This window comes from Notamacropus eugenii, chromosome 2 (assembly GCF_028372415.1).
Source record: "Notamacropus eugenii isolate mMacEug1 chromosome 2, mMacEug1.pri_v2, whole genome shotgun sequence".
NCBI classification, from domain to species: Eukaryota; Metazoa; Chordata; class Mammalia; order Diprotodontia; family Macropodidae; genus Notamacropus; species Notamacropus eugenii.
Window position 1 is genome coordinate 154807449 of NC_092873.1, and position 15907 is coordinate 154823355.

The window sequence follows — 15907 nt, forward strand, 5'->3', positions numbered from 1 at the left end:
ACAGAATTTATATCTGCTCAGAGATAAAAGGAAATCACTGAAGTTGCTTGAGGAAAGCAAAATTTGAATTTTAAAAAAATCACTTTGGCAACTGTGTGGAATACAGGTGGAGTGGATAGAGACCTGAGGCAAGAAAATAATTTAGGAGACTGTTCTACTAGCTAGGTAAGAGGTGATAAGGATCTGAACTATGATGGCAGTTACATATATAGGGAAGAGGACAGATAAGAGATTATTCTGGAGGTAGAAATAACAAAATAAGGCAACTGACTGAATAGATAGGGCAAGAGACAGTGAATAGTTGGGAATTACACCAATGTGGTAAACCAAGAGATCACATTTTCTCCATGCTTCAGTGGATTATGTCCATTAGTTGCTGTAATGAAAAACATTACTAGGATAGGGGCCAACCTTTGTAAGACAGCCCTCTTGGAACTTAGGTACGTCTTACAAAATAGAAATATAGTCCATCATAAGATATCTTTACTCTAACAGAAACTCCAAGACCATGTACAACACTGCTATAATATTTTTCTTACATTTTATTTAAAATTCAAAAATATATACACATTCAGTTCAGCCTTAGAGCATCTCCATTTCAGAGTTAAATAAAAAACATAATTTTCCTCTTTTTTTAAAAATTAAATATTATTTTTTTTCCCTAATAAGCATCTGCTTATCTCTCTCACCCCCTCCTCCACTGGGAACAAAATAAAAAGAAAACTCCTGCAACCAATACACGTAGTCAAGCGAAGCACATTCTCATTTTGGCCATGTCTTATAATACACATCTCATTCTGCCTATCTAGTCCATCAAGATGTCACAAGATGGGCAGAATTCTAAATTATCAGTCCTCCAGAATCATGATTGATCATTGCATTCATCAGTTCTTAAGTCTTTCAAAATTTTTCATTTTTACAATGTTTTTATAGCATAAATTGTTCTACTCATTCTGCTCACTTCACTCTTGCATCAGTTCAAAGAGAAATTTGAGCAAGTGTCCACCTCCCCTATTCTTTCCTTGACTGTATATATTTCTACTTGTGTGAGATTAGTTCTCTCCTTGTCCCATTCTACCCTTTTTCTTCCCTACTGCATCATTTCCCCCCCCTGCATTTTCTTTCTTTCTAAGATCATCAAAATAACAAAAATCATTCCCAGGCCCTTCAAGTTATTAAATTCCATCCAAGGATCCCTGGTGATATCCCACTTTTTAGGGAAGTTTATATCCTCCCCCCTTTAAAATGCAAACACTTCATTGTTATAGCCTTTTTTTGTAACCACTGGCTTGTATTTACCTTTTTATGTTTTTCTTTACTCCTGTGTTTGTAGTTCAAAGTTCCAATCTTTTCATCAGAAATGCTTGATAGTCTTCTATTTCATTAAAAATCCATTTTTTCCTCCTGTAAGATTATCTGTTTTGCTGGATAAGCTATTCTTTTTTCAACCCTGTATTTTTGCCTTTTGGAATATTGTGTTCCATGCTTTCCACTCCTTTAGAATGGAAGTTGCTAACTCTTCAGTAATTCTTATGTAATTGTGGTTCTTCAGTACTTGAACTATTTCATTCTGGCTGCTTGCAGTATTTTTTTCCTTTGACTTAAAAGCTTTAATTTTTGGCTATGATATTCCTAGGAACTTACATTTTTAGGTTTCTTTCAGGAAGTGACCAATGGATTTTTTCTATTTTTGCTTTGTTGTCTGGCTCTCAGAATATGGGCAATGTTCCTTCACAGTTTTCTTGAAACATATAGCCAGGAACTTTCTTTGTGGTTTTGTTGTTGTTGTTATTGTTTTGGTCACGACTTTAAGGAGGTTCCAGTAATTCTTAAATTCTCTCTTTGATGTATTTTCCAAGTCAGTTGTTAAGAAGCATCTTACATTTTTTTCTATTTTTTCAACCTTTTTGCTTTATTATTTCTTGTAGTCTTCAGAAATTATTAAATTCTGTTTGATCCATTCTAATTTTCAGGAAGACAACTGTTACTTAGATTAGGTTTTATATCTCTTGTGCGAAGTTGTTAATTCTTTTCCAAGTCTTGCCTCCATAGTTCTCATTTCTTTTAAAATATCATTTTCAACTCATTTTTCAACTCTTACGATTTCTTCTAAAAATTCTAATTGATCTTTTGGTAAAGCTGTGTTTTTCCGCTTTGAGATTTGCTTGTAGGTGTTTTTAAGTTATTTTCCTGTTTTGAGCTTATGTCCCTGGGCATCTCCGGCCTGACAATAATTCTTAATCTTTCTGTTTGCTTGTTTAGTCATTCTTCCAGAAATCTGTTCTGGGCAACCCAGAAATGCTGCCCTGAGTGAGAGCATCTAGGAGAACTCTCTGCACTGCTAATGAAGGTGAAGTCTACAATATGCTCTGGGTGATGCCTGGGGTTCTGAGTCCATGTTCTAGGCCCAAGTTACTGTCCTGGACAAGAAGCTGAGTATAAAATCAGAAGATAAGTTCTAGAAGCCCTACACTGTCCAATTATATCAAGACTCTAAGCAATGAGTCCATGATTCCAGGAATCCTGTTCCATAGTTCCTGATTTGGTTATTACATTCATGTAAGTGAAATTTGTGATCTTGGGCTAAGAAGATGACCCTCAGTAGTTTTTCCTTTGATTTCCCCTTAACTATTTGGTTTAGTGTTCTTAGACCATTGCTGGAGTAGCTGTGAGAGAGCTTGGCTGTACTACTTTCTCTTATACTTCACCATCTTGGCTGCAACCACTGGTATAATCTTTGAAAAACCAGTCACCTCCATGCCATATTAAGATATCAAACCAAGACTTTAGAACAATATAAAATAATAATAATGGTAAAACTACATATGGCATTTTGGTGGGTCAACCATGCCTGATCATAAACTGTAGAATGTTACAGATAATTCCAAAAAACATAACAAAATATAATTCACACAGTTTTGAAACCTAAGCAATTCCCTATTTACCTACATCTATTTCATTTTTTTTAAAAAACCACCAGAGAAAAAGGTGGTGACCACAGGAATTCCTTATCCTTCTCTAATACCACCTCTTGGTATTTCCCCTCACCACCTCTCTCCAGATGCTCCAACATTGTACCAGCCTGTCCCATTTTTCCTCACTCTGATACCATTCTTTCCATCTTGAATCAAATCAAGATCAGAGTGGGGTCTGAATAGGCCCGGACAGGTTGTGGCAAGGAGCAAACACAGCAGATGCATTTCTTTTATCCTCTCCACTACTGTTCCCCTTAACCCCAGTAATAGCCCCAACTACATTCCATTCTATCTTCTGATCTCCTACTTAAAGGCCCCATGAGACAAATTAAATGCCCTGAATAGCCTGAGCACTATTAACTCAAAAACTAACCTTCCTTCAGTCTTTCATGTACAAGTACCCACAATTTAATTCTTATTTGTGACTTCCTTTTAGAGTTTTGTTAATTCCCCCATTTACAATTTGAATAGTCATTAGAAAATGTTAGAAGTGCAGTATGTAACATTTCCTAAAGCAGTCCTGAGAAAGTGAAATAAATATACCAATTTCTAAGGCTTGTAAATAATCGATGAGGTAATGTGCCAGAATACCAAGAACTCCTTCTAATGGGAAGCTCTAATCATATGACCCCTTTCCCAACAAACTGACATCCCAGTTCCTGGTCCTTACCACCACCTCTCCTCAAACACATGACAGGTTCTTCTCCATTGAAACACTTTCCCCAAACTTCAGGAACCAGCACTAGTAATCTGGTGCTGGCAGAGTCCCTACTCTCACTTTTGGATAGAGCTAAAGAAAGAATGAATTCTTTATTCCATTGGAAAAGAAGAAGATGTAGATCTGACATACACTGTATGTATTTCCCCCCATGCTTTAGATACATTATTTGTTAATAAAGAAGTTTTATGTCAGTTAGCTTGGGAACCTAACTTCCTAACATTGATTTCATGGGAAAATAAGCTCTAAATACAAAACAATTTAAAAACCAACTTTTAAGACAACACAGTTTCTTAAAGACTGTGTGAATGTTGTATGACTTTTTCAAGGGTACTGATAAGCCTAATTTTACATTTTGAGAATAATTTCAAATTAGTTTGCATTTCCTAACTGCTAAAACCAAAAAAACACATGTACAGAATAATATTGGTATGACAAGTCACTTTACCTTTATTAAGTATATTTAATGAAACGTATAGCCAATTAAAAGCATTCTGCAGATAACTGATAAAGTTGCTTATTTACAAGAGTGCAAACTGACAAAATTATAAAATAATTTTTATTTTCAATTATATTTATTTGAATTTTTTCCAAAAAGGAGTAAACAAAACCCATCTCTACTTTTTCCATAATAAATTAAAGCATTAATAAAAATGTTACGCACAATTGTTTAGTTTAAAAAAAGACTTCTGTTCTTCAAATAATCTGATCTTGAAGAGCACTACGAGAATGGAAGGCAATGTTACTGCTCTGATATACAGAATTTAATAATGTTCAAATACAGGTAAAATTCTACTCTCCTTTTGACTTTCCCTCTAGTCAGAGAACAAAATACCAAACATTTATAGCTTCATGAACTGCTGGTACATTATGATAAGCAAATAAACTGCTTTAGAAAATTAAGTCCCATTGCATATACACAAAAGTGAGGAAAGGAACAATTTCACTAAAAGGTGAAAATGAGGGAAGAAAGTAAGACCACTTGCAAAATGAGAGACATGTATTTTTATGTAAAATAAACTCCTTACACATAAACTGACCTTTCTTTTCAGTATTCTTTTTTCCTTCTTCAAGCCATTTCCCTGTAAATCCTTCACCATCTTGGGTAACAAATAGTATTTCATTTCTATTTAAAGCAATATCAGACATGAAGACCTGGCGACCATAAGCCCATCGACATTGTTTCATGTAGCTGCTAACTGATTTCCAGCAAAACACCTAGAACAAAACCAAAATTCAATTGAAAAACAAAAAAATACATCTGATCAATCAAAAGCTAAATTTTGTAAGAATTAAAGAAAACATCTTTGAAAAACTTTAACTAGAATATTCAAATTTTCATTTTAGAATAAAAGAAATGCAAAAGGAAGGAAGCAAAGAAAGAAGGAGGAAAAGAAGGAGAAAGAGAGAGAGGAAGGAAAGGAGGCTTCTGGGCTTCATTTGCTATCCATCTCACTTCTAGTATCCATAGGTGTGATGACTTCAAAGACTTTTTGTGATAAAAGTAGGCTAAGACAACCCATCAGCAAAGCAAGGAAGTGTGCCCCCAGACTAAAGATAAAATTTTTTCTCTGTGACACCCACATCTGGGCAGAGATTATAGTCCTCTGTATCTGAAAACTTTCAAGATATTAGCAAGGCCCAAGAATCTCTTTGCCTCACCAAACAAATGATTTTGAGCCAGAACACAAAGTGAAGAAGGCAAGGTTCTCAAATCACCCAGCCCTCATTCTAGCTTTCATCAGGTACACTTGTCAGCAGCAGAAACTAGAAAGGTTTCCATCTATGTTTAGATGCTCCTGGCCATATGCCACAAGGTCAAAAACAGAAATAAAGATTCTAAGTATCACCAAATATTCATTAGAGTACTTTTTGTAGCTGCAAAAATAATTGGAAATAAAATAGGTATCCAGGTAGGTGCCATAGGTAGATAGAATTCCAGGTCTGAAGTCAGGAAGACTCTGCTTCCTGAGTTCGAATCTGGCCTCAGACAATGACTAGCTGAGTGACCAACCCTAGGCAAGTCATTCAACCTTGTTTACCTTAGTTTCTTCATCTGTAAAATGAGCTGGACAAGGAAAAAGCAAACCACTCCTGCATCTTTGCCAGGAAAACCCCAAATGGGGTCACAGAGAGTCAGACATGACTAAAACGATTGAACAACAACTTATGTAACTGGGGAATAGTTACTGTCTACATGACTGTCATATAGTTACTGTCAATAGTAACTGTCATACATGAATATATTGGAATACTAGTAAGTCATAAGAAACAATGGATATGAGGAACTCAAACATAGGAAGACAAATTGATTTAAGAGAAGCACAAACAGGCAGACAATGGACACAATAACTATAATAAGCTAATTAATAAACTTTACATACCTGCTGTGTTTAAGCACTGCTGGCAATGGGGAATAATACAAATACAAAAAAAACAGTCTGTCCTCAAGGAGTTGGCATTTTATTGGGAGATACAATATGTACCTATATAAATATATCCCAGGTAATCTGTGATTGAAAAGAAGTACTGAGAGCTGGGTAGAGTGATCAGAAAATAATTCATGCAGCTCTTAACCTGAGCTTTGAAGGAAAATAGGGATTCTAAGAGAATGGAATATATTACAGAAGTAGAGGGCAGGCTGGGTAAAGGCACAAGAACACACGCTATGTAAAGGCAGTCAAAACTGTCAATCTTGGTCCCAGAGAATAAACAATGAAACACATTCATTTCCCTTCTGTTAGTTGAGTGGTGAGTGAAACAATGGGAGTAGGATGTGCATGCACTATCTGGCACATCATTTTGTCAATTGTTTTTGCTTTACTGTTTTTCTTCATAAAAGGTAGAGTTCTATGAGAGAGTCAGGATGAAGGATGGGATACACTGACAAATACCTATGATGCACCCAACCCAAACTATAAATACATCATTTAAAAAGTAAATGAAAAAAAAAAGAGGTAGAGGACTAATTTATCAGGTCTTTTTAAAAAATGTCAAATAACATAAGAATCTTGCTCAAACAAGACCATATTTATTCTTGGATTGCCTTTATACCTTCTTTTGTATCTCACTCTCAGAATATGTTTTATCATGACAGAAAGCAATTTGGCTACAAAATACTGTATTTTTTTCCCTTTTATGAGGCTGACATTTAATAATAAGAGTGCTTATAATTCAGGGATTCTTAAAATTGGATTCATAAGTTTGTTTTTTTTAATATTTTGGCAATTATTTTAATGTAATTGGTTTTCTCTGTAATCCTATGTATTTTATGTATTCAAAAAGAGTATTCTAAGAAGGGGTTCAAAGGGTTCACTAGACTGTTGAAGGGGACCACATCACAAAAAATGGTTATCCGGTCATAATTAGGTAGAATCTTTTTTTTAAACACCCATGGATCATAGCAGACCACATGTCAAAAGGAAGAGAGAAATATAAAGTTTAAAAAAATTAGTATGCACAGAGATAATAGGGATTGTACTCTCCAGACCAATCAGTTTCCAAAACACAATCTATGGAGATCTCAAGGGAAAAAAATCAACTCATTTACAGTAATGGAAGCGGGGGAGAGGAAACTATGGTTAAATCTATATTCAAAAGGCAGTTATACGTAGAGTACTAATTGGAGAAAACTTTCCCCTAAATGCAAGAAAAATATAAGCTAAAGAAACATCATCCACCAGACATAAAAAAGAGACTGGAGTGCCATCTACTGTCCAAAATAGACACATAAGATAGCTTAAAAAACTGCAATTAACTACATTAAAGTTGTTCCTTCAAATATTCCATCATTTAGGATTAATTAAATGCATAAAAAAAAACTAATCTTTCTACTACTTTTGCCTTCCTTGAAACATTATTGCAATTTCTAGGTTAATAGGGAATTTTAGACCAAATCATTAGGAATTCATCTTTGTAATGCGCAATCAGTGACACATTAATGTATGCATGACATTATCACACTTGGCTGAAGTTCCAGATAACTCAAGGGGAGGGGGAGGCAGTTTGCAGAACTGTATATACCAAATTCTGAAAAAGAGTGCTAGAAAGGAAAGGTAACATTTTATAACCTTACTCTCATGCCACAAAGCTATTACAGAAAAATGAATCCAGCCCCAGATCATAAAAGAATATAAAATATAAAAGAGGCAACTTGAAAAAAAAAAATCACCTTTTACATACTATATCTAGGTAGCACAATAGGTAGAGTGCCAGGTCTGGAGTCAGGAAGACCCGAGGTCAAATACTGTGTGATGCTGGACAAGTCATTTCACCTCTGTCCTTCTCAGTTTCCTCATCTATACAAATGGGGATAATAATAATAATACCTATCTCCCAGGGCTCTATAGTGGATCAAATTAGATAAGATAGTAACACACAACATGTGTGTGGTACACAGTGTTATATAAATGTTAGGACACCCGAGTTACAGACTGCTGCACAAGGGCTGAACATTCTTCTGAGGTGAAGTGAAGACCTCAGCACTCTACTGTAGAAACAAAAAAAGCACCTTTTCTCCCATACACTACTTCATGGAAAAAAGAAGAGGTTAGTTTATCTACTTATAAGCCAGGGTTTTATTCAGACATCCTCTCTAGGCCTTTTGGTAATTTCAGCTTTTTTCTCAGCAGCTAAAAGAATACCTGGCACACAAAGAAGGTACTTAATATTTATGGGCTGATATTGACTGGTTGCTCTCTTAATGTACTATGCAATAAGAAAACCTTTGAAACACAGGTCCCAGACCCAGGTAAGGTTTATTGTTGGTTTACATGAGAGGGACCAATCCCTAGAATGGACTATGCCAGGAATTAGTATAAATATTAAGTTACACTTCATAATGCTTAGTATATAATCAATAAACATTTGCTTACTGAACTCATTCTTCTCAAGTTAGTTCTCTAGATATATAGTAAATGTATATAGTCCAAATGTAATTCCAAAACCAAATGCAAAAGACTTCTAATTTAAGTGTTATTTTAGCTCATTCCTAACTCTTCTCTCCTTCCCCTCATTAATGGAAATAACAGAACATTCGTCTGAAACTCCATAGGGTTCATTTGAATATAAAACTGAAAAACAAAGTTGTGTATATACCTAAAATATGCCAGTAGGTGGAGCCATAAAGCTAGCATTTCAACTTTTAAAACTCCAGACTATGAAACAGAAGATGATAACCCTAAAATGTGCTTTAGTTCCATCACTGGAGAAAAAAAGGCTATATGAAATTACAGAACAAATCATTCTCCAGTCACCATAAGGTTCTGTGTCATTCATGTAAAATATATGTGTGAATATATAGGAGTGTGTATGTGTGTGCGCATGCATGTGCATGCAAATGCACACACGTTATCTATTTATCAATGGCATTCCCTGTACTGGTTTACAAACATTTTAGCTCAAGAGAACAAAAGTCAATATTCTACCTATTTAAGAAAAAAAATTTTTTTTTTAGTGCACTAATTTCTTTGCACTAATTTTGCGCTAACTTTGCACTAATTCTAAGGGACTAATTTGAATTCTTCACATGGCATGGTATAACGAAACTAAGCTGACTTTAGGTCCTTTCTCTGACACATAACAGCTGACACTGGGCATGTCATTTAATCACTCAGTGCTCTAGGTCAGTGATGTCAAGCACCTAGATCAAGTGTGCCTGAGATTAAAATATACCCGGGAAATATTTAACAAAATAAAACACATAACATTTTAAAATTAAGTCACTGTGTAGCCTTCAAGAATGTACAGAACTGTATACAGATTAGTGGTTCCCTATCTATTTGGGTTTGATGCCACTGCTCTAGGAAACTTTAAAATATAAATCTTAGAAAAGATTTTGACAGAGGACATGCCATCTGGAGATTCTTTAGATCAATAAAATCACAGGTGTAGTCCCTGTACTTATTTCCTATTGATATGCTTGTAGCTCTATATGCATGTATGCATCTGTATGCACATACTGCTCTGGCAGGCCACACCAACCTGGTAACACAAAACAAAGATATAACAATGGCCTGTATGCCTTTCACCAGAAAACTGGCTTAGCTGAGTTCAAAAACACTGAACAAAAGGTTAACCACAAGAGATGAATTTGTTAGGCTAGCACAACTCATGAAGACCTTTTGCTAAGCTATGGAAGTGTTACAATCTACATTAGTAGAACAAATATCTGTGTCTGTGAAATCAAGAAAGTTGTGAAGCACTGAAATAAAATCTATTTACTACATCAAAAGTAAAGAGAAAAAAAAGTCATAGCATCATAGATGTAGAGCTGGAAAAGACCTTAGAACTCACCTGGTACAATTCCCTCACTTTCTGGATAAGGAAGCACTCCCAGAAAGGTTAAGGGATCTATTCAATCTTATATGGGCAGAAAGTAAACGAAGCAAAGACTGAAACTCAGGTCCCTGACTTCAAATCCAGCATTCTTTTTACTGCAACAAACCTGCCATCAAATTTTTGTGTGTGTTTTTTTTTAAGGAGCTACCAATTTATAATTTTTGTAAAAAGGCATGGCAAATGCTGTTTTACATTTATGAAATTATTCTGATTTAGGCAAGACTTCAACACGGTTTTCAGGGAATCACACTCAAAATGCCCACAACTATTTCCACTCCATAAGACAGTAAAGATGCTATTTTTAAATTAGGATTCAACAAAGCAGTACTAAGTAATATAACAGCACTAATAAAAGTTTATCTAGATGGCATAGTTCCCTTCAAATACCACTCCCGTAATTATGCAATATTAAATTCCAAAGTAATTTAGAGAAACAAAATATTTTTAAAAAACCAAATATACACATGCCTAGATATCTTTATCTATATGTTTAGTTATAAAAGAAACTACTTCTATATACACTTACTCTCCCAGCTTCATCCAGTGCAAGAATACAAATTTTTTGACCTCCATTTTCTTTCAGATGCTGAGGATCAACCTTATATTCCATATGTCCCCCACATACAAGAACTTTTTTCAAGTTGAGTTGCCTAAGTGAATGGAATAGTAATAGGTTAGTATTCCCCACAAAAGAAAATGCTTAATTTTAAAGAACTGCCTAGTATAGCAATCAGTAGACACAAAATGAAATGACCCAAAATTGTGAAGTGACCAAAGTTTGGCTTGGTTATATCTGGTCTCCCCTTTCTAAGCCTGATCCTCCTTCCACTGTGCTTCCACCCACCTTACCTGGGCCCTCAACATGTAGTCCCAATGTTTTCCTATTCTCTCTTTCTAATCCTCTACAAAAACCTTCATAAATTAATAAACAAAGACTGATAAAGCTTAATGTACCCATTCGCCTACAATTATCTGCATTTTAACAAAGAAAAAGTCAACTTAATGAAATCATGAAGTACTATACATTCTAGGATCATTCCACAAATAGAGAAGTATTTTTTTTGAATAGATAGAACCATCCTGGTGCCTTTTATCATACACTTCTTCATAAGGTTAGTTTTGAAAAGAGCTAACTAAAATAAAACAACTCTATTGTTGAATTAACTCATTTATTATCCTTCTACTCCTGTGCTTTTCCAGCTACACAGTATCTCAGTGACACAAGCAAAGTTTTTAGATTCAAAAGAGATAAAATGATCTGACCAATATGCTAAAGTAAATTAGTCTTCTTTGTATAAATTCGTCTTCTAATACTCCATAACAATCTTCTGTATTAAAGACACTCTGTATTAAAGATCTCGTTACAACCTGTATTTAGTAAGCAAAGAAAACAAGGATATCCCTATAAGTATTCAGCTACATGGTATGATTTGAGGGATAGTGCACAGATTCTTTATTCCAAAACATCTCCCTATCTGTTATAGTGCCTGAAATCCAACAATTAACAAGCCATTCCTTGTGGCCTCAAAGAGATGCCTAAAGAAGGGTAAATATCCTGTGAAGGTATTTGACCAAAACAGTATGACAATACAAAGCAACTTATTAGGCACCTTGAAAGAGGAGGTAAGAAGGTGGTAAAAAAAAAAAAAAAATCTTTTACTTACTTCACAATTTTACCGCCATTTTTTAACACAAGATACTAAAAATATGAAAAGATACAATAAAGAGACAGCATGGAATAGTGGGCAGAGAGGGCTAGCCTCAGAATCTGGAACACCCAAGTTGTCTCCAACATATATTGGCTATGTGATCATGGAAAACTCATCTACCCTATAAGAGACTCCCAGGGTTAACTAAGATTCTTACTTAAGCCTTACTATGGTGAAATCAAAGGTCCAGAACAAAAAAAAAAAAAAACACAAAAAACAAACCCCAAAACCTCCATTATTCCAGTGTTTATTTTATATCCACAAAAAATTAAGGAAATATAACTGATAAGCCTACATATCTGAGGGCAGTGAAAAATGACACAACCCTAAGAAGAGCACAATGGATACCACAGGCCTACATTTAAAGAATGAAGTGGTAAGCATATGGAGAAAAACTGGAATAATTTCTGACACAAGTACTGCAACTTTGCTTCCTTCTCTTGTCTACATACTTTCTTTGAGGGGAGGAAGAAAGACAGAAGCCTCAGGATATCAAAAGTACTAAAGAGCCATGTGTGCAGGAACTCAAAGTTTGGTAGATGTGGGCTTGCTCTGCACGTGAAATTTTTTTCGTTATGCATATCCCATGTCATCTTGGGAGGTTTTGAGGTTGGTACCTCCTGTGAGCTTCTTCAAGCTTCGAGTCACCTGTGTAAGGGATCCTAAGTCTCAAGAAACAATAAGCAGAAGATGCCTTGCTCCAAAAAACTAAATCTATCACAGAGATAATGTTTCAGTGGGCATCAGGGCAGTTGGGAGACTACTCTAAAGGGGCTCTGGATTTTGGCCGATATTCTTGTGGGAAAAAAAAATGGAAAGATATAGGCTAGACAACAGTATAACTAGGTGGATTCTGAACTCAATGACCCAAGAGCAGTCATTAATAATTTGGAAGATCGGGGTAGTAACCCAGGATTCCCCTTGGTATGCCTTAGGCTACTTAATATTTTTACAATTATTTCATTTCAGGATAACATGCATATCAAAAATATGCTAGGAGAGATAATACATAAGGTAACAGTCAGGATTTAGACTTTGTTTATCAGGACAGAACACTGGTCAAATTTAGCAAAATAGAATTTAAAAGAGATAAATATAAAGTTTTACACTTGGCCTCAAAAAACTCAACTTTACAAGTAAAAACTGGAGGAAGCAAGACAATAGTTCATGTGAAAAAAATCTGGGGATTTTAATGGACTACAAGCTTAACAGAAGGCAAGAACATGATAGGGCAGCCAAAAACTCTTAATAAAATCTTAGGACACATTGAGAGATGTTATATCCAGGAATAAGAAGGTAATTATAGTGCCTGTGTACTTTGCCTGGGTCAAATTATATCTGAAGTATTGTACTCAATTCTATACACCAGTGTGGGAAGGTCAATGGTAAGTTACAGAGCAGCCAAAGAAGAATAATTAGGATGAAAGAATTTAATAAGCTCATTCTACATGAGAGTCTAATGATAAAGATAACCAGCATGGATAAGACTTAAGGAAGAAATGGTATACCTGCCAAGTACAGAAGGGATTTAACACAGAAGTGATATGAAACTTGTTCTACTTTTCCCCAAAATGTAGAAATAAGAGCAAAGGTTGGAAGCTGCATCCTTTTATCATGTGCCAGGTGTCTTCTGCATGTGCCACATCCCCCACACCTTCCTGAACTCTTCAGTCCTGAGTTCAACCTCACCAGGATACCAGAATACCAGAATACCAGCTATTTACTGACCCAGATATCTTAAGCAGAACTTTCTTTCCCCTCACCCCAAGCTCCAAGGTGCCTAACAATGGATACTGACATCACTACCAAGTGGCAACAGGACTTTTTTTCAGGGGAGGGAGGAGGGGGGAGAAGCACAGTGACTCTGATCAATTGATTCTCCCCTCCCACTCCTCCACCATCTACAGAAGACAAATTCCCAGTTCCTGCATCTTTCATCTTTATGATTCAGAGCTGAAATGCACTGAGGTGAATCTTTTTCTTACTCATAACTTTGCCACTATTCTCATCTGTCTATCTTAGCCATGTAGCAGTGCATTCCACATTCCCCTCTACCATTCCATTCCACTATATCCTCTGAAGTCTCATTCTACTGTTGATAAGCTTCCCTTCATTCTAAGTTTCTTCCCTTTATATGCTTGACATTTTCTTGTGCTAATGAAAACGAGGGAGATATTGTATCCCTGGTGATCCCCTCAATCAGTCATCTACTATGTATTAGGCATAGTACTAGGCTCTGGGGTCCTGCTCTCAATGTACTCTACTACTGAGAGTTCCTTCTCTCCTGACTTCTCTCATTGAGTCAGAATATTCTCACTCTCACTCCAGGCTATACCTTTGCAGGTGGGACTCAAGCAAACAATCAACTTTGTGGTTCACTCCACCTGCCTGAATTCCTATTCCAGGTACACTGTTCATTCCCACATATTCTTCAACTGCTTCTCAAGCAATGGAAATATTAATAGTTTCTATGACTCCAAACAAATCTAAATAATAACCAGCTGGAGAATAGAAAATCTATACTAATGCAAGACAGAAAACATGAATTGTGGGGGTAAAAGAAATCATGGTAGATCATCATATAAAACTAGAAGGGACCTCAGAGGCCTTCTAGCACAATTCTCCCACTTCACAGATGAAGAAACTGAAGACCAACAAGGTTAAATAACTTGTCCAAGGTCACACAGCAAATAAGTATCAGATTTAGGATTTGAATATAGATGCTCTAACTCGAAAGCTGGTGTTCTTATTTGCTGTTGACAAGTCAATAAATGGTATGCCTCTCTACCACAAAAAATTAAGAATGATATGGAGATGCATAAATAAGAAAACAATGTAACATTCCAAAAGCTGTAGCCAAAAACAAAAATATCAAAGGCAAAGACTATCCCACTGATGAGTTGTACTTTCTTATTCTTAAAATGCCCATTGTCCACATCAAGCCACTAAAAATAACAAAAACCAGTAGTTGGATATCTGACTTTTCTGCTACTCATCACTCTCAGTGAAACAAAACCCAGAGCATCCATGTGTCACATAAGAAAAGAAGTAGCTATAACTGGGATAGCAGGTTCTAAACAGTTAGCTAGAAACAAAGAGTGGAGGGGCTGGAGTGGGCTTAGTAACAGAGAAGAATGAAATTTGCAAGAAATATATGCCACTTTAAGGAAAAAGTGTTTGAAGTCAGAAACAAAGTAGACTAAAATTTGCTAATGAGGAAGAAAGGGAATCAGTTAGAGACGCAAGGCTTAAATATACTACTCTGGAAAAGGAGATATTATCAACAACCAAATACTGCTTTGATAGATATGGCTTAGATGGAAAATGGTAGCAATGAGGTCACATGTCCGAGGCAAGTGCTACCAAAATACAAGTAAGTGACAAACCTGGCATCAGATAAACCACCTAACCATTCTGGGAGGAATTTCCTGGTCTTTAAGAAGAGGAGATTAGTTAAAATGATCTCTAATATTCTTAAATTCCACATTCCTATGAATATCATTAATGTTATTGATAAACAGAAAAAAATTATTCACCACCTATACCCAAAGAGGCAATCTACAAAGTATTATATCAACATATATGTGTACCACCTCACACACACAGTGTTTTTTCAAAATCAAATTTTAAAATTCCAATTCCTAAAGCAACAGAGAGAAACTAAATGAAAAATTATTTTTTAAACAGGTAAACACATACTTTGAAGCCATCTTCTTGCACTGATAGTCAGCAAGTAAATAAATATCTCCTTTCTTTGTAACACACACTGTGGCACCATCACTTGCAGCAACCAGGGAGACTGTAACATCTTTATGATGCAAAGCTGAGACTTGCCGGGGAGCCATTACACACTTTTCTCCATTAGGATCTAGTAAATATCCTACAGGATTGAACAAATCAAGTATATTACAAAATATCATTTTTAAAGGTTTTAGAATTATTTCAAATTTTAATTTCATGTACTAATAATAAAAGTTTCTCACCTAGCTGTCCACCATTTAGTCCCATAGTATAAACAGCTTCTTTAGTCCATAGCACTGTATGAAACCTGCCTGCAGCCACTCCAATAATTGTTCTCCCTTTCAGATTTTTTGCCTGAATCTATACATAAAAACAAACAATATCTCTGGTAAGCATATGTTCGTTGTTACTTAGCATTTAAGAGT

General features: G+C 35.6%; 1 protein-coding gene across 2 annotated transcripts in view; it reads right to left on the reverse strand.

The window, feature by feature from the left end:
• Positions 1-15907, reverse strand: part of IBTK (inhibitor of Bruton tyrosine kinase) — an 80216-nt gene that overhangs the window by 42734 nt on the left and 21575 nt on the right. For both annotated transcript variants that reach the window (XM_072642678.1, XM_072642677.1), the window contains 4 exons: positions 15725-15842; positions 15441-15621; positions 10559-10682; positions 4734-4911 (listed from right to left, as the gene is read on the reverse strand). In XM_072642678.1, the coding sequence (XP_072498779.1) occupies positions 4734-4911; positions 10559-10682; positions 15441-15621; positions 15725-15749 (508 nt within the window). In that variant the 5' untranslated portion in view covers positions 15750-15842. The remainder of the gene's footprint in view (positions 1-4733; positions 4912-10558; positions 10683-15440; positions 15622-15724; positions 15843-15907) is intronic.